Below are 27,253 nucleotides of genomic sequence, written 5' to 3' on the forward strand. Positions count from 1 at the left end.
GAACTGCCCGCCTCTGTCTTTACGACAGACCGTATTCCGCCTCGCCAATATGGCGCCCCCCATTTAGGAGGCTGCTGTGGGTTTTTTTTTTTTTTTTTTTTTGGTACTCAGATGGCCGGGGGGCAGTGCTGAGTTCAGACTGTTTGTGTAGCCCGAAGCGCTGGAAGCTGCCGCGAACGTTCGCTTCTGGTCACGGTTCCCGGAACTCACGGGAGGCTCAGGAGTTGCCGCTTCCTGCTAGTTCCTGCAGGTTCCTCCTCTGCCCCTGGTTTCTTCCCCGCGCCACCTCCGGACAGCTCCCCGTCCCCCCACTCCGCCCCCCTCACGTCCCTGACACTCCCAGACTCAAACTATGAGCCTTCGGAAGCTGCTGTTGCGCTTGCCCGGTTATCTTGGGGCGTCGGGTCCCCCGCGTCGCTTGTGGCGGTTCCCGTCCCTCGGTCCCGTCTCCTCGGTGGGCTCCGGGCGTGAGCGGCCGTCTAGGTCCCCGGCCCACTGGAACCAAGTGGTGTCAGAGGCGGAGAAGATTGTGGGCTACCCCACGTCCTTCATGAGCCTCCGCTGCCTGCTGAGCGACGAGCTCAGCAACATCGCTATGCAGGTGCGGAAGCTGGTGGGGACCCAGCACCCTCTGCTTACCACGGCCAGGTGAGCTCCCTCTGCCCCCGACGCACTCGCACCCCCCGAGGCCTGCTTCCTGGCTCACGCTCACTGCCCGCCTTGCTCAGACGGGCTCCCTGCTTACTTCTTCTGATCCTTTTTTCCCCCCCACCCTTTCCTTCGCTCTCCTAGACATTCGATGTTGTCTCCCCTCGATTCCACTTACCTTAACTTTCCTCCTCCCCCTGCTCAGCCGAGCGGATAAGTGGTTTTCTTTCGAGAGACACCTGTGCTTCTTTTTCGCGTTTCTGCTCCTTCATTAATCAGGAGCAAAGATGCCTCGGTGAATTGTAGAGAAATCGAGCAGGGATGTGGGTTTGAGTCGCTTTTTTTTTTTTTTTTAAGATTTTATTTATTTATTCATGAGAGACACAGGCAGAGGGAGAGGGAGAAGCAGGCTCCATGCAGGGAGCCCGACGTGGGACTCTATCCCCGGACTCTAGGATCACGCCCTGGGCTGAGCCACCCGGGCTGCCCCTAGAAATAGTCTTTTAAAAAGACTGATTTTTCTGTTCCGCACTGTTCCAGGGGTCTCCTCCAGAAAGAATGGCGTGGGGGAGGTAATGCCGAAGGTAGGCAGTTCTTTACAACGAGTATCCCAGGCTTAAGGCAGGTCGGTCGCTATCCTTCTTGGGATTTTTATGACTTTATGCTGGACTTCTGTGAAACTTGCCATTAGGATTTCAAGACCACAATGTATGCTTCCAGTAAAAACAAACAAGCAAAACTCCTTTTTGTTTGTAAATGATTTCAAGCATACTGAAAAGTTGCAAGAATAAAAGTAGTAACACTCCTGATTGATTCGCCTATCCTATACGTATCCTATACATATATATACATATATACCTACACATTCTCCTATCCTATACATATATACATACAACTTACATATACATGTAAAGTACATTTTTAATGAATCTTTTGAGAGTAGATTACATACATCATGGTCCTTTATGCCTAGATACATCATGTATTTCCTAAGCATAGGAATATTCTTTTTTTTTTTTTTTTTAAGATTTTACTTATTCATGAGAGACACAGAGAGGGAGGCAGAGACACAGGGAGAGGGAGAAGCAGGCTCCCAGCAGGGAGCCTCATGCGGGGACTCAATCCCGGGACCCCAGGATCATGCCCTGGGCCAAAGGCAGATGCTCAACCACTGAGCCACCACTCAGGTGCCCCAGCATAGCAATATTCTTTATAGTAATCAATTTAAGCACATTTAATATTGCTACAATACTTTTATTAATCTACTATTGATATTCCTGATTTCTTAATTGACCCAGAAATGTTCTTTATAGTATTCTTTCTAGTACAGGATCTAGGCTAGGATCACATATTACTGTTAGTTGTCATGTCTCTTTTGTCTCCTTAAACTGGGAACGCTTCCACAGCTCTTCTTTGATGTTGTAAATAGAGCTGTAGTTCTCAGATGGGGCAATTTTGCCCCTTAGGGAACATTTGGTAGTATATGGAGATGTCATAACTGGGGCATGCCCTGGTATTTAGTAGGTAGAGACCAGGGTTGCTGTAGACACCCTATTATGCCCAGCACAGCCCCTACAATGAAGAATTAATGTACCAAGGTAAAGACACCCTAGATAAAAATTATCTTTTTTTTTCATGTTTTCTTTTTTAAAGATTTTATTTATTTATTTATTTGAAAGAGAGCATGCAAGTGAGCATGAGCCTGGGGGAAGGGCAGAGGGAGAGGGAGAAGCAGACTCCCCACTGAGCAGGGAGCCCCACATGGGGCTTGATCCCAGGACCCTGAGATCATGACCCGAGCTGAAGGCAGATGCTAAACCAACTGAGCCACCCAGGCACCCCACCTGTTTTTTTTTTTTTAATTAAACTTTTATTTTGAGGTATTGTAGATTCACGTAGTGTTGGAAGAAATAATACAGAGATCAAGTGTACCCTTTTTTTTTTTTTAAGATTTTATTTATTCATGAGAGGCACAGAGAGAGGCAGAGACACAAGCAGAGGGAGAAGCAGGCTCCATGCAGGGAGCCGGACGCAGGACTCAATCCCGGGTCTCCAGGATCACACCCTGGGCTGAAGGCGGCGCTAAACTGCTGAGCCACCGGAGCTGCCCTCCAATGTACCCTTTACCCAGTTTCTCCCTATGGTAACGTCTTGCACAACTATGGTACAGTATCACAGGTAGATTATTGACATTGATATGGTCAAGATGCAGAACATTTCTATCACTACAGCATCCCCTCCATTGCCCTTTTATAGCTACTCCCACTTCCCTTGCTCACACCCTTGCGATAATTTTTTATGACACAACTGTCATTTCTTTGTTACTACAGAAGTTACCAAATAGCAATAATAAAGTGATTTTACTTGTTGGCATTGTTTCCAGGATCAGAAATGTCATCTTATGAGTGGGCTAAACTTGTCCTGTAGCTGGAATATTAATTCTCTGTAGATTTTTAGATGGTATACAGTCAACACACACACAGACACGTACTTAAATGTTTTAAAGCTTAATAATGAATGAGCTTACTATCCAATTTAAAAACTATAACTACCAATCCTTTTGAAATTATCTGTACTCCCCAGTCCATGTCCCTGACTCCCTGTGTACTGGATTCTGTGTTTATTTTTCCTTTTTAAAAATATTGGTGTTTCTCTAAATAATAACATGTTAAAACCTGCTCACTTTTGAAATTTACAAATATGGTAGCTTGTTGCTTGCAGTCTGCTATGCTTACTTTTTTATTTGCAATTGTTCCTAAGACTTATATATGTTGTGTTTAATTGTACTTCATTAGTTTTTCACTGTTGTATGAAATCCTATCATGTGACTATGCTGTAGTCATCTTTCAATCCGCATTTAGGTGGTTTGCATTTTTGTGTTATGAAAAAATGTAAACGTGCTTACAAGTTTCCAGGTGTACTTGTCTTGAGAGAATAGATGCAAGAGTGTATGCACATGTTCAGTTTTAGTAAATAATAGCAAATTGTTTTCCAAAGTGATTGTACCAGCTGATATTCTCACTAGCAGTGTCTGAGTTCAGGTTACACCATGTTCTCACAGTGCTAGGACCCCGAAGTTTCTTAGTTTTTGCTAATCATATAGCGGGGTTCACTGTGTGTGGTGGGAATTGTAGTGTTAGTGGTAGAGTTTGTAGTAGTACATTGCATTGCACATATTATAGTCTTTGTAATAAAACACTGAAGTGGAAAGGGCAGAGCTGGAAAAGGCCTTATTAATGTGTTATATTCTAAGGATTGTAATTCATCTACTTAGTTGCCAGAAAATCAGGTGGGGTGTTGGAGAAGATCCCTTCTGAAGCTGCCAGAGATATACTAGATGAAAGCTTGTAAGAATAATGGCTCTAAAACTTTCCTGGTTGTAACCTGACCCACCTACCCAGTACCATACTACAGTGATAGAAGTGGAGAGGAACAAAACAGCAAAAATGTTATGGTAACATATATGAATTGCTTTATTGTGTGAGAAAAGAAAGAGCTAATATTGTGCATGTAGTTTTATTATACTTTGATAGTGTATGACAAATTATTTAAACAGTCTAAACTCATAGGCAGTCAGTGAACAAAAAACTTTGGGGGAGGAAGTCCTATATTTACCTCTTATATAGCAGTGGAGCAGGCAGTTGATCCATAGGGTAGGCCGACCATGATTATTGTAAATGACAGCTAAAAACATGGATCAAGCACTATATTTTCTCTGATGATGCACACCTTACTTTGTTGACATCTTATTAGCAAAGCATTGATAATTAAGAGGAAGATGCTGTCAGTATGTTAACCAAGGACATAAAGACTCCTTGTAGTTGATTTAGTTAGATATAAGATACTGGACTTGGTAAATTCTTTTACAGTTTCATTTTATATTTTGAGTTTCTATTACTTACTTAAATCAATATTTTAACCCTGAGGGTCATTTTACATTTTGTTTAAACCTACATGGTAAGTTAGAGATGAATCATGTCTAAATGCCCTAAAATTTAGGTGAAGGGTAGCATTTTTGGCAAACAGCAGGGGGGAAAAAAAAGAAATCACCGTAATTTATTATTCACTACCTTCTCTTTCTTTACCTAAGCCATCTCATCAAGAAAAGGAGAAAGAGCCTAGAAGTGTACTCTAACAGATTCAGAAGTGAGATTAAATTTAAAATCTTGGGGTGCCTGGGCAGTGTAGTCACTTAAGCCCCAGACTCTTGATTTGGGCTTAGGTGGTGATCACAGGGTCCTGAGATTGAGCCTCGAATTGGCTCCACCCAGAGTCTGCTTCAGATTCTCCCTCTCTCTCTGTCCCTCCCACTTTTGTGGGCAAGCTTTCTCTCTCTCTCAAATAAATAAATAAATCTTTGAAAAAAGTTTAAATTTAAAATCTTGAGAGTTGGGGAACTAATGATCTGATTACTAGGAACAGTGTAGCCGTTAGCTAATTTTTACCCTGTTCTAGGTTTCCTAGGATCTTTATATTGTAAACTCCAGTTAGATTTTTAAAATCCTCAATTAATTAGCTCAATGCCTTGAAGCTTATGGTGGAATATAAAGAAGCCTAAAACATGGATCATGTTCCCTGATAAATAGACATTGTGTTGGACACAAGTATGTTTACAACAGAAGGAAGTAAATGACTTGTGGCTAATGAGTAGTGGCGGTATATTAGCTATTTCATTTAGAGATACTGAAGTGGCCTGGAACAGAAGAGAATCATTAATGAAGAAATTGAGATGTCCTTAGGATAGGTGGATAGATATTACATGGGTAATATTTTATTGTTTCGTTTGTGATCCATTTTTTTCTCCTTCCTTCCCCAGGTTCTCCTGTTTCTACTGAGTGTAGGGAGGACCTGAAAAGCAAATGCACTAAAGTAAAATGAGCAGCAAGAAAGGAACAAGAATAGCTAAAACAATGTTAGGAAAAAAATAAATAGGAGGAATCATTCTACCTAATGTTAAGTCTTAGATATAATTTTATTAATCAAGACAGTGTGGTATTGGCAGAGGAATAGACAGATTGATGGACTGAATAGAGAACCCAGAAATAGATCAACACAAATATGCCCAATTGATTTTTGAAAAAGGTGCAAAAGCAGTTCAATGGAGGGACAATAGTCTTTTCAGCAAGGCTCTGGAATGATTGGATATCATTGGCAAAAAAAAAAAAATGAACCCTGACCTAAATCTCACATCTTAAAAAAAAAAAAAAAAAAAAAGAAGGAAAATGGATACCTGTGAGAACAATATAAAATAAATTTTAAAAACGTTTATTTATTTATTTGACAGAACACAAGCAGGGGGAGCAGTAGGCAGAGGGAGAAGGAGAAGCAGACTCCCAGCTGAGCCTGATGTGGGGCTCAATCCCTGATCTCTGGAATTATGTATGACCTGAGCTGAAGTCACATGCTTAACCACCTGAGCCACCCAGACACGCCAATATAACATGAATTTAAATGTGAAATATAAAACTACATAACCTTTAGAAGAAAACATAGGAAAACACCTCCAGGATCTGGGGCTAGGTAAACAATTACTAGACATAACAACAAAACCCCATTTCATAAGAGAAAAAAATCAGGGATTTTACTTCATCAAAATTAAAGCCTTTGCTCCGTTAAAGAATGAAATAGAATGTTAATAGAACAAAAAATTAGCCACAGGGTGCCTGGGTGGCTCAGCCGTTGAGCCGTCTGCTTTTAGCTCAGGTCGTGATCCTGGGGTCCTGGGGTCAAGTCCCATATCAGGCTCCCTGTGAGGAGCCTGCTTCTCCCTGTGCCTATGTCTCTGCCTCTCTCTGTGTCTCTCATGAATAAATAAATTAAATCTTTTTTTTTAATTAGCCAGAAATTAGGAGAAAATATTTGTAAATCTATTATCTGAAGGACTTGTGTGCAGAATATGTAAAGAACTCTAAACTCAGTGGTAAGAAATAAAGAATACAAATAGAAAATGAGCAAAAAGAGCCTGTAAAGATGACAAGTAAGTGTATGAAAAGGTGGCAGGTAAGCATGTGTAACATTAGCCAGGTAAGCATGTGTAACATTGGCCATTAGAAGAATGCAAATTTAAACCATGATAACTGCTACATACCTATCAGGCTAAAATGTAAAATACTGACAATCTGAAGTCCTTGTGAAGATGTAGAGAAATGAAACTAGATTTCTTTTAACATTGCTGATGGTGATGTAAAAATGGTACAGCCACACTGAGAAACAGCTTGACAGTTTCTTATAAAATTAAACATACACTTGCCATACAACCCTACAATCACACTCCAGAGAATTTATTCCAGAGAAGTAAAAACTTATGTCAAAACCTATACACAAATGTTTATAGCAACTTTATATGTAATAACCAAAAACTGGAAATAACCCAAATGTCATTCAATGATGAATTGTTGAACAGTGTTGCAGCCATGCAATGAAATCTTGCTCAACAATGAAAACAAACTGTTTATTCATATAACAATTTGAATGAATCTAGAAAAAAATTGTGCTGAATGGAATAAGTCAATCCACACTACTGGTGGGAATGTAAAAAGCTACTACAGACTGTAGTATGGTGGTTCCTTAGAAAAATGAAAAGAATTACCAGATGATCCAACAATTTCACTTCTGGGTATATACATACAAAAAAATTGAAAGCAAGGTCTCAAAGAGACATCTGTTCACCTATGTTCATAGCAGCATTATTCAAAATAGCTTAGACATGGAAGCAACCCAGATGTCCATCAGTAGGTGAATAGAAAAACAAAATGTTAGGTACATATAATGGAATATTATTCAGCCTTAAAAAAGAAATTCTGGCACATGTTGCAACATGGTGGACCTTAAGGATGTTATGTTAAGTGAAATAAGCCAGTCACAAAAAAGACAAATACTGTATGATTCCATTGATATGAGGTATCTAGATAGTCAGAGAAAGTAAGTAAAATGGTGGTTGCCAGGGGCTGGAAGGAGGGGGGAATGGGAAGTTGTCATTTAATGGGCATAGAGCTTCAGTTTTGCAAGATGAAAAAGTTCTGGAGCTCAGCTGCACAGCATTGTGAATATACTGAACTGTACACTTAAAAATGGGTAATTAAGATGGTAATTTTTTTTTAAGATTTTATTTATTTATTCATGAGAGAGACAGAACGAGGCAGAGACACAGGCAGAGGGAGAAGCAGGCTCCACGCAGGGAGCCTAACATGGGACTCGATCCCGGGACTCCAGGATCATGTCCTGGGCCAAAGGCAAGTGCTAAACTGCTGAGCCACCCAGGGATCCCCAAGATGGTAATTTTTATGTGAATTTTACCACAAAGAAAAAGTCAATCTCAGAAGTTTATATATTGTTGGAAAGGAAGACTTTATTCTACCTTTCAAGGTCATTCTAGCTGGACTAAGAATCAAAATGATGTGAGGCAGATTAACAGGAGAAAATAAAATTTAATATCATATGCATGGGTAATCCATAAGGACTTGAAATTCCAAAGATAATGAAGCAAGGAGATGGTTATATGAGCTAAGGAGAGGGGTGGAATCTGGGTATTACAAAGAGGAGGAAGACCTTTAGAGGAAGGTGAAAGGAGATGTTTGGGAAACAAATGTTGTGTTATTCAAATAAATTTCTTAGGTAAAGAGGAATCTTTGTTAATAGCTCTCTTCCTGGTATGTGCTCACAGTTGAGAGGGGAGATAAAGAGCTTTTCCTTGATCTGCTGGTTTGATTGCTTTGAACTCAAAATGATGTTCATGCCAAAGTCGCCGGTCGCGGGACAGCCTGCCCTGGGCCCCTACAAAACTGTATGATTCCATTTATACAACATTCTTAAAATGACAAAACTATGGAGTTAGAGAACAGGTTAGTGCTTGCTAGAGTCAAGGACAGTGTGGGGAGCAGAGGGTGTAAATACAAAGACGTATTTTGTGGTGATGGAACATTTCGGTATCTTGATTCTGATAGTGGTTTTGTGAATCTGTATTTGGGTGTAGGTGCTTAGAACTGTACACTCATATACACAAATGAACACAGGTTAAGAAAAATGCTGAAAATAGAATAAGGTCTATAATTTTTTTAAGGTTTTTTTTTTTTTTAAAGATTTTATGTATTTATTCAAGAGAGAGAGACAGAGATTCAAGCTTATTCAAGAGAGAGAGGCAGAGACACAGGCAAGTGGAAAAGTAGGCTCCATGCAGGAAGCCCGATGATGCGGGACTCTGGGATCACACCTTGAGCCAAAGGCAGACACTCTACCGCTGAGCCACCCAGGAGTCCCTAGTTTTTTAAAGGTTTTTAACATTTATTAGAGAGTGAACAGGGGGAGGGTCAGAGGGAGAGAATCTAAGCAGAACCCCCCCACCCCCACCCAAGTGCAGAGTCTAACATGGGGCTTGATCCATGAGATTACTACCTGAGCCAAAACCAAGAGGTGGACATTTAACTGACTGAGCCACTCGGGTGCCCTAGTTCTGTAGTTTTGTTAACACTAACTAATGTACCAATGTTAATTTTGGTTCTCATACTGTATTACAGCTATATACTAAGGAAAGCCAGATGAAGATACGTAGGACCCTATTCTATTTTTGTAACTTTCTGTGAGTCTATAATTATTTCACTATCATAAAAAAGCTAAAAAGAATCACTTTGAATTGAGAGAGCGATCAAATGAGTGAATGAACCAACAAACAAGCAGTAGGCCTGGGAGATAGGAGACCTGCATGTTCTAGTTTCATCTCTGTCAGTGGGAAACAGTATGACCCTAAGCAAGTTATTCCATCTTTTCTGGGCTTTGAGGTAAGGAGTTTGAATAAGTAATTTCCAAAGGTGTTGCCATTTCTAGACTGGTATAGAAATTAGTGTTGTATTTGAATATGGCAGATAAGGGAGCCATTGTCATTTCTCCAGCAGGGACTGAGCAGATTGGATGCAATGTGGTAACACAAATCTATAGTCCTTTTCCTACTATTTAAAAATCCTAAAAGCTCAGAAAACAGAATGTTTTTTCAGGCTCATAAATCTGACCTGAACTGATGTGAGATTATTTATAGTCTTTCTTTATTCCATTTAATGTGAATATTCATGCATTTTGCTGCAGAAATATTCATGTGTTTGATTACACGGTGCTGCCCTAGATCCTGCTCGAGTGCTGGGTAAAATGTACCTTCCTAAAATCAGAAAAATTTTGAATTAGTTTCAGGAATTTTGGATGAGGGATTGTGGACCTGTCCAAGATGGACAGTGGGCTGTAGGATGGAGTAGAAGCCCAGGTATATGATGTAGATTGGTAATGTGGTGGAGGCTGAAAGTAGCAAGAGTGCATCAACTCTCAGTTCCTCACAATTTGTACCCTATGGTTCATTATTATCTTGCTGATTAAATGTAATTATCTACTTGTGCAGTATATATGTATTTTTATTTTTAATCACTTAAATTTCAGTATAAATCATTACAGATCTCCCCTACTATCTGAACGTAGAGCATTCCTACGAAACCTACCTTAAGCCAAAATGGCATAAAGCAAAGGAAGCAATTACCATTAATTTATATGGAAAATTTTTTGAATATTCTCAGACTCCAAAAATAATCTCCCTTAGGCTTTTGTGATACCTTAGGACACATCTTGCTAGCAAATGCACAAAATAAATCAAGATAAAACACAGATGCTCACAGACACTGTTCAAAGCTACAGTAGCCCGATGCTGCTTGTAGTTCCCAGGGAAGGAGCTTGGCAGGGCCACTCTCACTGCTCACTCTTACACTGCCTCTTTAATGGCTCACTGCAAAACAAGCATTGAATGCTAGTTTTGCTTTTTACCTTTTTTCATAAAAGTGAAAATCCTCTTTTTATTTCTTTGGGTTAGTGAGAATGTACTAATGTATGTCTTTTGTGAAGCAAAGTGGCTCAACATGAACTTTTGAAAGGCAGGGGATACCTGTATTATTTTAAGTACTTTTAGTTTTATATACTGCCTTCTCTCAAGAACTTCAATTTTTTTTTTATTTATTTAAGACTTTATTTTTTTTAATTCATGAGAGACACACACAGAGAGAAGCAGGCTCCATGCAGGGAGCCCGATGTGGGACTCGGGCCTGGATCCTGGGATCACGCCCTGAGCCAAAGGCAGACGCTCAACCACTGAGCCATCCAGGTGTTCCTTAAATGCTTTTAATAATCATATGGAGAACACTTAATTGTTTCTAAAGTAATGACATACTTTTTTTTCATGTGGAATTAGTTAAAATTTGTTTAAACATAGTTGATTTCATTGAACAATATGGCCTGATTTCTTTTCATTAATTACTGTGGACATGTTTGGCTTTCAGTATTAAATTTTTGTTTAAATACTCTTTTTACTTTTGCCTTGATCTCTACTGCACATTTAGATAGATAGGATTAATTTAGTATGCATTTAGTTGAGACAAATTATGACATTTCATCTCTCTCTAAGGGGGTGTTGATTCTTTGGCAGAGACTTTTGTTCCCAACTGAGTTCACTACAGTTACTTGGCTACCTATAAAACCTTATTAGTCTTTTCTGCATGTTAAAATTCTTCAGAGATCTTTGAAATTATTATTAGAAATTTAATTTTAGTCTCTTCCATGTTTATAAAAGACCCTTTCTAGATTCAGTTCTGTAATTACTGACTGAAAACCTGCATTACTTATGAAGGACTTTTTTTGGATGACTAGGAGAAAATTAAAAATTTTAATTCATTCCACAAATATTTGAGGTGCTCTTGGCATAGAATGTACAAACAAGAATACTGACACAGTTGCTTCCCTTCAGGAATTCATCAGAGACGGTATAGTGAGCATGAGCTCTGGAATCAGACTGTTTAGATTTATATCCTGTCTACCAACACCAAGCTCTGTGATTTCAGATTTCCTTAACTTCTTTGTGCTTTAATTTCCCTATTCGTAAAATAAGGATAATAAAAGTACCTGTATCTTAGGGTTATATGAAGATTAAATGGGTAAATATAGGTAAAGTGCTTAGAATAGTATCTGGTACATAGAAAGTATCCAAATGTTAGCAGTTTTCATTATTATTGTAATTAATTTTAGTGGAGAGATGTGCAAATAGTGAGAGTACCTTGGGAAAAATTTTATAGTATGTGTTAACAATATGCTGTAGAGACAGATACGGGTAAAAAAAAAATCTCTACAGAAAATTGAAGACTTCCAGAAATGAGGTGACCTAAGAGTTAGGTCATGTTGGGTAAAAAAGACATGACCAAGGTAGGAAAATAAAACAGAAGAAGTTGCTTAGCCAGGGGTTGGAAAGTAGTAGTTTTTTGTGTGGACTGAACATGGGGTGGGATGAGGCAAAAAGAATGGGTTGAACATATATGTCTGCACATATATGTCTGCTTTTGCCAAGACAGAGTAACCAATGCTAGACTTTACCTTCCACTGGAAACAAATAGAAAACTGGGTAAAAAATGTGAAACAATTGTATCCTTGGAGTACAAGGCAGTATAGGATTGTGTGAGGGAAAAGATTGAGGTAAAAACTATCACTCTGGCTTTGTGCTGGGAGGTATTTTCCAGATAGTGACACAGAGAGGGGGAACTTGAGCAGAGGATGGTGGTATTGTTGAGTTTGAGACAGATCAGATTTTGGGGAAATGGAGGCAACTGGAAATTATGGGGCAGAATAGAGAAGAGGAGGAAGTATACAGAGAAAGCCTCCGGAAATATGAGGGGCCCACCTGAGTCTGTTGTTGAAGTATAAGCAGCAAATGCATAGGATGAAACTTCATGAGGCTGAGGAGCTATAAGCTGTACAATTCTCTGAGTTCTCCCAGAACTAGGAGACGTTTGAGTTCTAACTGGACACTTTGAAAAGACTTTGTTGAACAGTCAGGCACTCAGTGGAGACCCCTGAAAATTATGCCTTAGCAATAAGGATAAACCAGCTTTAGAGTGCAGCCTGCTCTAGAATTTCTCTAACAAAGCTTAACAGAAGTTTTAAAAAGATCAAGCCAACCGAAAAGTAGTTGAACTGCCTGCCAGAGCACACCAAAACTCTTAAAAGGAAGACTATAAAATCCAAATACTTAACAACACAATATAACAGTACCCAACATCCAGTTAAAAATTACAGGACATTTCAAGAAACAGGAAAATATGACACATACCAGGAGAAAAAACAGTAGAAACAGATCTTTAAGACACAGGGTGATGAAATCAGCAGACAAGGCTTATTATAAATATGCTCAAGTATTTAAAGGAAAATATGAATAATGATAAAAGTGGTTGAAAAAAATATATCAAATGTAATATCTGTAACTGAAAATCCAATATATAAAAGGAAAAATTATCTGGATTGGCTCAACAGCATAGTAGACCCTTCAGAAGAAAAGGTAAGTGAACTGAAGACATAAAAATAAGTACTCTTCAATATGATATAGAGGCTCCATGAAAAATTATGGCTAATATTCTTTTTTTTTTTTAAGATTTTTATTTATTTATTCATGAGAGACAGAGAGAGAGAGGGAGGGGGGGGGCAGAGACACAGGCAGAGGGAGAAGCAGGCTCCATGCAGGGAGCCCAATGCAGGACTGGATCCCGGGACCCCAGGATCAAGCCCGGGGCCAAAGGCAGCGCTAAACCTCTGAGCCACCCAAGGGATCCCCATATGGCTAATTTTCTTAATAGTGAAAAAATACTTTCTAGGACAGGATTCAAGAGAAGGATATTCTCCTTACCCTTTCTGTTCAAAAGTTTACCAAAAGTTCTAGCCAGTCAAGAAAAATAAAGACATATTGCATTAGAAAAGAAAAGCAAGGGATCCCTGCGTGGCGCAGCGGTTTAGCGCCTGCCTTTGGCCCAGGGCGCGATCCTGGAGACCCGGGATCGAATCCCATGTTGGGCTCCCGGTGCATGGAACCTGCTTCTCCCTCTCTGCCCGTGTCTCTGCCTCTCTCTCTCTCTGTGTGTGACTATCATAAATAAAAATAAATAAATAATAAATAAAAAAGTAAAAGAAAAGCAAGTCTATTTTAGTAAATAACATGACATGCTAGGAAACCCCTAAGAATTTACAAAAAAAGCTGTTAGAACTGATATGTGAACATAGCAAAAACATAAAGCATTTAATGTCAAAATATACTAACCAATTGTATTTCCTTATATCAGCAATGAACAGTTGGAAAATATATATGCAGTCTGTAACATTGAGAGGTATAAAACACTGATGAGGAAATCAAAGATGACCTAAATATACCCTGCTTATGGATTGGAAGTGTTAATATTATTAAAATGTCGGTTTCTTCCAAATTCATCAATACGTTTAGCATAATCCCAATAAAAATTTCTGCAGATGATTTTTTTGTCAAAATTGATAAGCTGATCCTAATGTTTTTTTTTTTTTTTAAATGCAAAACTCACGCCTTTCGTGCATTCACAATGCTGTGCAAGCATCACATCCCTGATCTTTTTTTTTTTTTTTTTAAAGATTTTATTTTTACTTATGATAGACATGAGAGAGAGAGTGGGGGGGTGGGGCAGAGACACAGGCAGGCTCCATGCCAGGAGCCTGATGTGGGACTCGATCCCGGGACTCCAGGATCACGCCCTGGGCCAAAGGCAGGCACGAAACCGCTGAGCCACCCAGGGATCCCCTGATCCTAATGTTAATCTATGATTGCAAGGATCCACAATAGCTAAAACAATTTTGAAAAATAACCCTGTAATGGTAGCATTAGATGATTTCAAAACTTCCTAGGTAGCTACATAAGCAAGACTGTGAGGGATTGGTATGCAGACAGGCATATATGTCACTATGAGTGAATACAGTTTAGAAATGGACCCATATGTGTAATGGTAAAAATGACAAAGTTAGTAGCAAGGCAGTTCAGTGGAGAAAGGATAGTATTTTCAACAAATGCTGGGGGGAAGCCTAATGCCATAAAGAACAATGACCTTGAAATGGATCTTCTACCTAAACATGAAAACCAAACTATGAAAATTCTAAACGAAAACACAGGGAAAATATTGTGACTTTGACGTAAGCAGAGAATTTTTAGAAAGCATGAAGTGTGAAAAATAATTCTGAAAGAAAAACTAGAGTTCATAGAAATTTAAAACCACTTTTAAAGAATGCTATTAAGCAAATAAAATGGCAGTGGGGCACTTGGGTGGCTTAGTCGGTGAGCGTCCAGCCGGTGAGCGTCCAGCCGGGTTTCAGCTCATATCATGATCTCATGGTCTGTGGGATCCGGCCCCTCCTTGGGCTCCACACTCAGTGTGGAGTCTGCTTGAAGGTTCTCTCCCTCTGCCCCTCTTGCTCTTGTGTGCTCTCTCTCTCAAATCTAAAAGAAAAGAAAAGCCACAGAGTGGGAGGAAATATGTACATGTCTAACAAAGGGCTAAAACATACAGAGGAGTCTTACAACTCAAGAAGACAACCAATTCAATAATTGGAAAAGATTTGGACATTTTACAAAAGAAGTTACCTAGCCACTTAGTACGTGAATACATTCTCAACATCATTAGTCACCTGGAAATGCAAAGTAAAACCAGAATGAGATGTCACTGCATACAAATGATCAAAGCTAACTTTAGGGAGTCTGACGATAATAAATGTGGTGAGAATGTGGAGCAGCTGGAGCTAACCTAAACTGCTGAGACTATAAAATGGTACAACCACTTTGAAGAACTATTTAGTCATTTTTTAAAAAGTTAAGCATATCCTTTACCTTATAATCCAGCAATCCCACTCCTGGGTATTGAAATGATAAAAAATGGAAACAAATGTGCAGAGTTTTTCTTTTCTTTTTCTTTCTCTCTCTCTCTCTTTTTTCTTTTCTTTCTTTCTTCTTTCTTTCTTTCTTTCTTTCTTTCTTTCTTTCTTTCTTTCTTTCTTTCTTTCTTTCTTTCTTTCTTAGATTTTATTTATCCATTCATTAGAGTCAGAGAGAGAGAGAGAGAGGCAGAGACACAGGCAGAGGGAAAAGTAGGCTCCATGTGGGGAGCCCGATGTGGGACTCAATCCCGGGACCCCAGGATCACGCCCTGAGCCCAAGGCAGGCGCTAAACCACTGAACCACTCAGGGATCCTGAGATTTTTTAACACAGTTATTCAGAGCAGTTTTATTTACTGTAACCATAAACTGGGAACAATCCAGATGTCTAAGGTTAATGGAATATCCTTCAGAAAGAAAAGTGAATGGATTAATGATTGATTCCAAAACATGGATGGATCTCAAGAACACTATGGCTGAGTGAAAGAAGCCAGATACAAAGGAGTGAATACTATATGATTTCATTTACATGAAAAATCTAGGATAGGTAAAATTATAGTGACAGGAAGCATCCAGTTTGGTTGTCTGCTTGGTGCCATTAAGGGGAATAAGGGAAACTTGAGGGTACTAGGAATGTATCCTATCTTTATTTTAGCAGTAGTTACACAGATATATACATTTGGCAAAACATTTTACTGTACGTTTGAAGTGGACAGTTTTATTGTTAGTAAATGTTATTAAATGTGTCACTTTTATTACCATAGGGTTTTCTTTTGCATGGATATAATGCAATTTGTTTATCTGTTCACCTTAAGTGAAGCTTTTGGCTAGCTTTTGGCTACTGTGGCTAAAGCTGCTATGAATTAAAGTTGTTTAAGAGAAAGGAAAAGTTGTAGCTAGATTTTGAGGAGCTTTGTTATGTAGTGTTAAGATCTAATTTTCTTATGAGGCCCGTGGAGACCACCAAGGTTAAGTAGGAAGAGACTTGATTTGTCTTTTGAAAGCTGACTTGTGCAGCTGTGAAGTTTTTGGGTTTCAGAAAAGAAAAACTGGAGGCAGGAATACCTGGCAGAAGGTTGCTAATAATCTATTCATCCCCCCCCCCGCCCACCTTTATTGAGGTGAATTGTCAAATATATATTGAAAGTGTACAACACGATTATTTAACATATGTATACATTTTGAAATGATCACCTCACATAGTTACCTTTGTGTGTGGTGAGAATGCTTGTGATCTACTCTCATAATAGACTTCAAGTATACAATAAAGTGTTATTAACTATAGTCACCATGCTATACATTAGATCTTCAGTACTTCTTATAATTGAAAGCGTATACCCTTTGACCAGGATTTACCCATTCCCCCCGTTCCCAGTACCTGGTAACTGTCATTCTACTGTTTTTTTCTATGGGTTGAGTTTGACCTTCCCCCTGCCCCCATTTTTTTTTTCAGATTCCACATATAAATGAGATCATACAGTATTTATCTTTTCTCTTATTTTGTTTAGCATAATATCCTCTGGGTTCATCCATGTTTTTGCAAATGGCAGGATTTCCTTTCTCTTGGCTGAATAATATTCTTGTGTGTGTTATATTTGTATGTCACATTCATTATCATTTATCAACTGATGAACACTTAAGTTGTTTCTGTATCTTGGCTGTCATGAATAATGCTAAACATGGGGGTGTAGATATCACTTCAAGACAGTGTTTTCATTTCCTTCAGATAAATACCTAGAAGTGGGATTTCTGGATCATGTGACAGTTCTACTCTTTATTTTTTCAGGGCCCTCCATATTGTTTTCCATAATGGCTGTACCAATTTACATTGCCACCAACAGTGCACAAGAGTTTCCTTTTTTCATCATCCTCGCCAACACTTGTTATTTCTTGTCTTTCGGTAAAAGTCATCCTCAGGTGTGAAGTGAAGGAAGCAGTTTCCTTTGCTATACAGAAGCTTTTAGTTTGATGTAGTCTTATTTATTTGTTTGTTGCCTTTGTTTTTAGTGTCATATTCAACAAATCATTGCTAAGGTCAATGTCAAGAAGATTTTCCCTTATTTTCTTCTGTAGTTTCAGGTCTTACATATAAGTCTTTAATTTGCTTCAAGATAATTTTTGTGAATGGTGTTAAGATAGGGGTCCAGTTTCATTCTTCCATTCATTTCTTCTTTCAGTAGCTGGTCAAGTGTGTCCCCTAGTGGCCAGGTACTGTGCTTTGTACTGGGGATTCAAAGAACACAAGGCACTGAACTGCATCTCCCCCACCCCTTACCAAAATTTATATTCAAATAAGGGGAATAGATGCTTAAAACAATAAGTGTAATAAAATGTTATACATGTTGGACAAAAATTGTTTTCAAGTAAAATGAAAACACAAAGTAAATATAGGGGTCCACTAGGCAGGGAGCTAATGAATCAAGAGAATGCCCAATAAAATGACTTGAGTTAAATATTGAAAACCTTTTTTTTTAAGATTTTATTTATTTATTCATGAGAGACACACACAGAGGGAGAGAGAGGCAGAGACACAGGCTGAGGGAGAACCAGGCTCCATGTAGGGAACCTGACGTGGGACTCCATCCCGGGTCTCCAGGACCACACCTTGGGCTGAAGGCGGCACTAAACCCCTGAGCCACCCAGGCTGCCCGAAAACATTTTTTTTTTTAATATTGAAAATTGAGAAGACGTTCTTGGTGATAAAGGAATGATAAGGATGGGGCATGAACTTGGGCAGTGATGGTGGAGATGAATTATAAAAAATGGATTTAAGGTACATTTGCAAAGTGGAGTTGACAAGACTTAATTAATTTTGAGAGTAAGAGAACAGAATTGAAGTAAGCTAAGTAACTGAGTATGCTGAGGTACCGTTAATTGATAGAGGGCATAGGAGGAGAAGCATGTTTGGATACAGAGTTTAGGGGGAAATTCTGTAGCTTATTGAACTTGAAGTGTTTGTGGCATGTGGAGGTGTCCAAAATGCAGTTAGAATGGGTCCAGTGCTCCTAATGGAAGTAGGCATGAGCTAGAGTTGGAAGGTAAGATTTGAAGCCATAGGGATGTATGTGTGATATTTTAGAAAGAGAGAATAGAGCAATATCAGTGTTGTTCGGCTGCAAAGAAAGAAATTGATTTTGGATTACTTAAGCAAATATAAGAGATTTATTGGAAGGACATTAGGTAGATCACAGTTTCACAGGGGAAGTTAAAAAATCAGGCCTTAGGAAGAATGGAAACTGGGAAAGCTCTAAGGGTTGTCAGAAGGACAAATTTAAGGACAATTTCCCTGTAGTATAGCACTGTTAGGAAGTTTTGGCTCTGGCTGCCTTTTATCCTTATATGGGTCCTCAAAGCTCAAACTCCTATGAGGGAGGATTAATTTGACTTTTCTTTCATCTTATAACATTTTAGGTCAGTTCCTTAACTGGCAAATGGTGTACTGTGAGCAGCCCTGCCTGGGTCTTTGGTTACTCCTTTGGTCGGTTAGCAGGTAACTAGTATATTTCATACCAACTCAAATCTCACAGAATGAAAGGAATTTCCTTAAAGTGGAATATTATGAGACAAAGGAAAATTAGGTTCTAGGCAGGACACCTCCTTTAATCCTGAGCTCAGGGGCCACAGAGTACTCCTCAAGAAGCCATAGGTACAGCTTGAGGGGTAGGTGGCATGCAGCATGGTACAGTACACTCTTAGGGAGTGTAAATGATCTGACACACAACATAATTGTGCCTTCAGATCCCATTTGGGCCTCTACCTGTTTTGTACCTGGCCTGCTGGAATTTAGAATTAAATGTGTCCGGTAATACTTAATGAGCTACTGGATTGCATGGTCATATAATGTTGTTCTATTCAGTTTCCACTGGTCTTGTAGTGAGCCAGGAGCTTTTACTCAAAAGGAAATAATTATTTCAGTTGCTAAAACTGTGGGGGAGTTGTGGTATATCGACTGGGGCTTCTTATAGGTTCAACACAACATTATTGTACGTGGAGGCATCTTTTGGCTTGTCTATACAGTAATAAAATTGTGGGGGAGGAGGGCGGTGTGTATACCTGCTATTCAAGCAAGGTGTGCCCCACAGGGAACCTATTACCCCTTTGTCTCATATCAACATCTCACTTTAGAAATTTTAGAAATTTCCCCTAGAAATGCAGTGATTTTGGTAAGGAGATGGAATTCATTCAGCTTCTGCTTCGTACTTTTTACTGTACTATTCCTTCCTTCTGAGCCAGGGAGCCATGGTGACAGTCTGTCAGTTTGTGGGAATATCAGAAAAGTAGGATGAAGAAAAAATGAGTGGGAAATATCAAAAAGGGATACAGAACATGAGAGACTCCTAACTCTGGGAAACAAACTAAGGGTGGTAGAAAGGGAGGTGGGCGGCGGGTGGGAGTGACTGGGTGATGGGCACTGAGAGGGGCACTTGATGGGGTGAGCACTGGGTGTTATTCTATATGTTGGCAAATTGAACACCAATAAAAAATAAATTTATTAAAAAAAGAATAGGACTGAGAAAAATGAAGGAGGGAAGCAACATTCTAGGCAGCTTTAAAATTTTCATTTACTAGTTTTGTACTTTTGTTGTAATGTATCTTATTCCAGAAAAAATATAATAGCATACATTCAAAGTGTGACAAAATAATTAAGAAATAGAAACATAAAATAGAAACAATAATAAAACTAAAATACAGGCCTTTTTTTAACAAAAAAGAAAAGTAGGATGTTTGGGTTTCACAATGACTGCTGTGAGAAGAGGCTAAGTTAGAGCTCCACGTCTCTGCGTGACTCATAAGTTGTTGGTCTGTCCTGTGGACCAGTGCTATTTCCTAATTCTTAAGAATTAATGTAGCTCAGAGCCAGTAGGTATTAATCCTCAAGGGCATTGGGTATTTTCCCTTTCACTGGCTTATGGTTACCTGGATAAATGGCTAGAGATCCTTTGGTAGAAAAAAATCTTCCATAAGGGAATTGACCTCCAATTCATTCAAGAACTGTGGTTCTTGGATTTGAGTTAGAGGCCATGACTCCACTGCAGTGTCTCAGATGGATCTCTTTTCACTAGATACGGAGTTGTTTGCTTGTGTTTAGTTTTTTAAATCAAAACAGATTTTTAAAAAATATTTATTTATTTATTTATTTATTTATTTATTTATTTATTTATTCATGAGAGAGACAGAGACAGAGACCTAGGCAGAGAGAGAAGCAGGCTCCTTGCAGGGAGCCTGATGTGAGACTAGATTCCCGGACCTGGGATCATGCCCTGAGCCTAAGGCAGATGCCCAACTGCTGAGCCACCCAGGCATCCCTAAATCAAAACAGATCTTAATGGGATGGCTGTTAATTTGAATTCATGGGTCTGATTGGTTAAATATAGACAGGGATTGCTGCCTATCAAAGCCTGAGATTATCTAATATTACCTCACTGCCTGTGAGGATCACCATGTCCACTTTGCTTCTGGTACTGAACCACTACCACCTACACTCACCCAGCCTTCTCTGAGTTCCTCCCATACTTTGTGAGTTTAGGGAGTCCTTGTCAATTGTAGTTCCTCCCACCCAAATCCTTAGCCCTAGCAAGAGCCATTCAAGGCTCTTAGCCTAGCAAGATTGTCTTGTGCCTCTCACCAGTCTTTTCCTGGTGTCAAGAGTGAAAGGAGAATCTTCTGGGCCCAGTGTAGAGACACAGTAAGAGCAGTATATGGATGAAAGCTTATAGTTTGAATAGAGAAAAGTGGTGAGAAAATAACATTTTTACAGTGGACTTCCCTTTTTCCAAAGAACCTATCAGGACAATTAGAATCATTTTCATATTGGGAATTGCAACTTAATTTTGGTCAAGTACTATCATCTGTCATAGTAAATTAATGACAATTTGATTAAGTTTTGTACTCAATTTGTAATTTCGTTTATTTTAGTTGTATAAGAATTATAGCCATACAGTATTTGTAATTTTTATACTTATACATATTTAAATAATATTTTAATAAATACAAATCATTTAAGGCAATTATGGATGACTGGATTTTTATCCTTTAAAAATGTTCCGTGTATTACTCAAGGATGAGGAATACTCATTAGTCTGTGCTATTCCTGGGCCCAGTTAATAAGGATAAATTGATCATAGGTTTGTTTTTTTTTTTTTTTTTTTTTTTTTTTTAGAAGACATTATTTATTTATTTATGAGAGGCAGAGACATAGGCAGAGGGAGAAGCAGGCTCTCTGCAGGGAGCTTGATGGCAGGATGCAATCCTGTAACTCTGGGATCACAACCTGAGCCAAAGGCAGATCCTCAACCACTGAGCCCCGGATCATAGATTTTGAAGTGCTATCATACTTAAATCTTTGTGCTTAAATTCTTTTTTTTTTTTTTTTTAAGATTTTGTTTATTTATTCATAAGAGAGAGAGAAAGAGAGAGAGGCAGAGACACAGGCAGAAGGAGAAGCAGGCTCCATGCGGGAGCCTGATGTGGGACACAATCCCGTCTCCAGGATCAGGCCCTGGGCTGAAGGCAGCGCTAAATCGCTGAGCCACCCGGGCTGCCCTGTGCTTATATTCTAATGAATTAGGATTCAGATACCCACATTCTCTCTCTTGTCATTTTGCTCATTACCACTATATTGCCAACTGCTTTTCATCAATACTGTTGTATTCTATAATTATCCCTTTATTCTTCTAAAGGAGTCAGAATTTTTATGTGTGTATGTGTGTGTGCTTAACACCTTTGAGGCCCTTTAGTTACCAAAAAGTGTTCATCTGTGTTTGTGGTTTGAAGAGTTTAATGAATGCTTTTCTAAAAATAGCTGCTTTGGAGTAGGTTTTTTAAATGGGCACTAGATGTTAACCATTCAGATAGTTGTTTCTGATTTAATACTTATTTGAAGTTCTAGATACAGATTTTTAGCTTATAGAGTGCAGCTGCATTTGCTTTTCTTCCTATGACTCACTAAAGCCTACTCAAAGCCTTTCATTTTTTTTCTATTTTTGTACACTGAAACTTCATTTTAACAAATATTTAAAAATAGTTTTAAAAATTACCATTCCTTTGGAATCTCCATGGAAGGTTTATTTCATTTGCTCCAAAGATTTTTTTTTTTTAAGCAAAAGGAATTGGTTTTATTTCCAGAATTGTGAGGCAAGAGATAGGTCTAATAAGAATTATACCATATTCTAAAAACAGTGGTGTTTTGAAATCTTTCGAACATGGGTAGTTTGCAAGAACATACTCTGTATAACATTCAGTAGTTACAGGGGCTTTGTTACAGGTGCTTTCTATATCTTAAATTGTTAAATATCAACAAGTAAATGAAGTTTATTTTATCCTCAAAATAGAAATGGTTTCACAAATCTGCTTCACCATTTCTCTCATGACTCTCTTTTATGTTGCTGTATATTTAAAAGGAATGTCATTTATTTTCACAGGACTAATAGTATATACAAAGCCTTTATTAAAAGCTTTTTTATGTAGTAAAAAAGTATTATTTTGAAGTATTATAGATTTTTCTCACATACTTTTTGTTCTGTAGTACCCATGATTAAACATAAGAGTGACAATAGAGTATGCATGATACAATTTTATGAATATGTAGAAAGGAGCTCCAGAAATGAACATCTGAGAAATTGGTAGTCCTGGCCTTATTTTTTGAAGATTTTATTTATTTGTTTAACAGAGAGAGAGAGAGTGAGCAAGTGCACATGCCAGAGAGCACAAGCAGAAGGAACAGCTGAGGGAGAAGGAGAAGGAGGCTCTCTGCTGAGCAGGGAGCCTGATGTGGGGCTCAATCCCAGGACCCTGGGATCATAACTTGAGCCAAAGGCAGATGCTTAACTGACTGAGCCACCCAGGTACCCCAGAATTTTTTTTTAAATGAAGCTATTTTATTTATTTATTTTTAAGATTTATTTTAGAGAGAGAAAGCATAAGCAGGAGGGGTAGAGGGGGAGAGAGGGAGAACCTCAAGCAGCTTCTGTGCTGAGCATAGAGTCTGACATGGGGCTTGATCCCAGGACCCTGAGCTGAGATCATGACCTGAGCCAGACACCAAGAGTTGGATGCTTAACCAATTGTGTACCCAGGTGTCCCTTGGCCTTAGAATTTTAATGTAAGCTTAAAAGTACTCCTGCATTTACTTGGTCATCTTAGGAAAAAAAGTTTGAAAGATATGCTGCACTGTATAAATAGAAGGTAGAAATGGAGTATTATAACTGTTACCATGAGAAATAGTAGCAGTTGAAGCTGTGTGGTATAGTGGAAAAAGAGTTTTGGAAGATGACTGACCTGGATTCAGTCCTGGCTTATGTCATTTACTAGCTGCTGTTTGGGCATGTTAAATACTCGGACTTTGTTTTCTCATCAGCAAAAATGGGAATAATGATACCTATCTTGTGAATATTGAGTGAAAGACCTAGGTGACAACATAGTTTTATTTCTCTTCCCAGATGGAGAATAGGAAATATCCTTGCAAAAATAAACATCCTTCTGAAGCAAAATACAGATTAATTTTGCATTCGTTTATTATATTTTCATTTATAAATTGCAAGTAAAATGGGATTGACTAATGGGTTAGGAGTATGAAGAAAGTAGTGGTTGCTCGTTAACATGTAGCCCTGAATTAAATTTGAGAAGTCTTGAAGTTGGCTTAGCATTGAGTTCAAAATATGAGTATAATTGGCTGCTGTGGATAGATTATAAACCCAGACAAAGTAGAAAATAGGGAGCTGAGGGTCTTTTAGTTGGGTAACAGTAGTATCTGTAAAGAGATTTTGTAATCTCTAAGTCATCCTAGCAATGAATAAGGTACTATCACTTTTTTACCCTTGCCAAGATTAGAGGGGGATTGTAGATCTGGGAGTTGTAGATCTCCTAAAACTCTCTGCTATATGCCTCTCCGTGGGTAAATTGGCTGCTGTTTGTTTAAGCAGGCATTGCTGCACCTGGAACCGTGGGACCCCTTAGATGTCCCAGTAGTTAAAGGCTAAAGGCAAAAAAAAATTTTTTTTAAGATTTTATTTATTCATTCATGAGAGACACGAGAGAGAGAGGCAGAGACACAGGCAGAGGGAGAAGCAGGCTCCGTGCAGGGAGCCCGACGTGGGACTCAATCCCAGGTCTCCAGGATCAGGCCCTGAGCTGAAGCCGGTGCTAAACCGCTGAGCCACCCGGGCTGCCCAAGACAAATGTTTGGATATGATGATGCCCAGTCTAGTTTTAAGGGATTATAAGCAAGGTGCTTGGCTCTTCATAGGCCTATCAAATCTTGAAATCTCACTGAATAGCAGGCTGGTAAGTTTCCTGGAGATAGATAAATTCCAACCTTCTATGATATAGTGTCACAGACTCTTCAGTAGCTTCCCATGTTCTGTCAAACAGTTTGGCCTGTGCGTGGCAAAACATCCTTTCCTTCCTTTCTAGTCACTCCTGCCACACTTTCTACCCTAAGCCGTAGCCACGGGAAGTAAACCATCTACATTCATACCTGGTAAACATTGCTTAACTCAGGCTCTACTCAAATATTAGCCTTTTTGGTAAGTATTCTGTGATTTCTTCAGTTTAAATTGCTCATTCCTCCAGTTTTTTGTCTCTTCGAAAAATCAGAAAATGTGACATCATTGAGCTTTCATTCACCATGGTCTTGATGAGCTGTTGTCAAGTGGTGGCTGCTTCCTTTAGAGTGGGCATATGTTGTACACTTTAAATATATACAAGTATATTTGTCAATTATTCCTGAATAAAGCTGGGAGAAAAAAGATTGGGCATGTGTTCTTCAGTTCACCATTTGAGATGCATCAGTTGCAGCTGACCACTTCATGGATTAATTGGCTTATTTGGATCTTTTATTTGGGATCTCTGATTTCAATATAAGTGTTTCTAAGACTGTAATCTTCTTGAAGTGGCTTTGTCTTTATATTCCTGTTGCCCAGCATATATCTGACACATAGAAAGCCTTCAATAAGTACTTACAGAATGTAATTGAATGGAGTAAAACCTTTCCTAACCAGAGGACTTTGCCTTTTTCTTCACCTTTGCTTGAATCATTATGTTAATTAGATCATGGTATTTATTTTACATATTATTCTTCATGTTATAAAACATCATGGTTGGAGATTGTGATCAACTCTTCCCAAAGACAGAGAAAGAAAAATAAATGTGCTTTAATTGTACCAGGATTGATTAAAATTAGGTGGGGCAACTTTTCCTAGCTATAACATTTGTTAGGGATAGCTTATTAGATGCCGTTGAGTCTTTCAATTTTGAAATCTTCACAGGCCTGGCATTCACCCTTCTGGAAGATACCGAGAAGAGCAATATAAAATTCCTTATGAGGCTGTGCAATGCACTAGTGAGTGATCAGAATGTTGGAGAAAATTTTGGCTATATATAATATACAGTATTAAAATATATTAGCTTTAGGAATGGCCTGGAAACCGAAGTCTAGCTCTTTTCCATCTTTGCTTTTTGCCATTGCTCTGTCAGCCATGTGCTCCCCCTCATCCCTCCAGGCCATGGCTTGCAAAATTGAAAAAATCAAGGACTTTATGCTCATAGCCAGGTGAAAGGATGCCAAATCTGTCAAGATCAAGAAAAATAAGGATAATGTGAAATTTAAAGTTCAGTGCAGCAGATTCCTTTATACCTTGGTCATCACAGACAAAGAGAAGGCAGAGAAGCAGTCCTTGCCCCCAGGTTTGGCAGTGAAGGAGCATGAACGAAACTGGCACACTGATTTGAACTGTATTAAAATCTTAAAAATTCTAAAATATATATGTATATGTTGGCTTTCATATATTGTAGATTTAGAATATGAGAACAAATTCTAATCAGCAGGTGTATAACTTCTGCAAAAATGTAGAATTTGTTACTCCATAATTTTCTCCTCTATCAAAAACAGCTGTCTACAAAGAGCGCTTCATACTGTTGGCAAATTCATTACAAATGCAGGAAGCAATTCCTGTTTCATATGATTGTGATTTGTAAAAATAATTTAGGTGTAAGCTATCCACAAACCATTTTTTTAAGTGACAGTTCTATCTAAATTCTCATATTTTGGCATTATACATGAGTGTCATAAGTTTAAATTCTGTAACATCCAAGCAGAAATATAAGAAAGGGCTCATTTAGGATGGAATGGCAAACATTCTAATTGGGAGGGTCCTCATTTTGATTTCTGCCCTCCTGCCCCTACCCCTTCAACCAAAAACCAAAGCAAAAACATCTGGAGTTATTCAGGCAGTATAAATATTCTTCAAAGAATGGACCCCTAATCATAAAGCCCTTCTGGCATTGAAAGATGTTTTTGGATAGATAGAATTCACATGATTGGTAAAAATATCTTTGAATTCATGAAGGCTCTCACAAGTCGTGAGAGGAGAGTTTGGGAGTATGGCGGGCTGAGGCTGATGGAATTCGTCATGGGCTTTTATATTTTAGAGGCAAGCAGTCTGTTCCTGCACAGGGGTTACTTTCTCAGCTTTTCCTTTAGAATAGTCTCCAAGAAAGGTAGCTTATTTGCTGTTAAACGATGGTTGTTTCATTCTGAAAAAAAATGTGCGGTAGGTCTAAACTTACAATTTTATTGTCTTTTTACATGTTTAAACAAGTTTTGCTGTGGGGAGACAAAGAGAAAACAATGCCCTTCGAAGCCCCCTGTCTTCAGACTCTGCTTCGTAATTCTGTCCAAAAGATAGAAAGTAGGGAGGAGGAATGTTAGTTGAACACTGAAGAAAACCACACACACATTATTATCAGTTAAGGAGGGGAATTGAAAGGTATAGCTGTGTTGCAGTTAGCCAGTATTTATTGACCATCAGCTGTGTATTAAAACACAATGACAGATCTGTTGAGATAAAAAGGGTTTCTTTACTCCAAGGGCATAGAGTA

At 38.7% G+C, this 27,253-nt stretch overlaps 1 protein-coding gene across 3 annotated transcripts in view; it reads left to right on the plus strand.

Annotated features, from left to right (window-relative positions):
- Window positions 1–47: 47 nt before the first annotated feature.
- PDSS2 (decaprenyl diphosphate synthase subunit 2) overlaps window positions 48–27,253 on the plus strand; it is a 251,828-nt gene continuing 224,622 nt past the window's right edge. Inside the window, exon 1 of one of the 3 annotated variants that reach the window (XM_041743959.1) lies at window positions 48–648. In XM_041743959.1, coding sequence (XP_041599893.1) covers window positions 353–648 — 296 coding nt within the window. In that variant the 5' untranslated portion in view covers window positions 48–352. The remainder of the gene's footprint in view (window positions 649–27,253) is intronic. The other 2 variants (XR_005986063.1, XM_041743948.1) reach the window with 2 other exon arrangements.

Source organism: Vulpes lagopus, chromosome 1 (assembly GCF_018345385.1).
Source record: "Vulpes lagopus strain Blue_001 chromosome 1, ASM1834538v1, whole genome shotgun sequence".
Taxonomy (NCBI): domain Eukaryota; kingdom Metazoa; phylum Chordata; class Mammalia; order Carnivora; family Canidae; genus Vulpes; species Vulpes lagopus.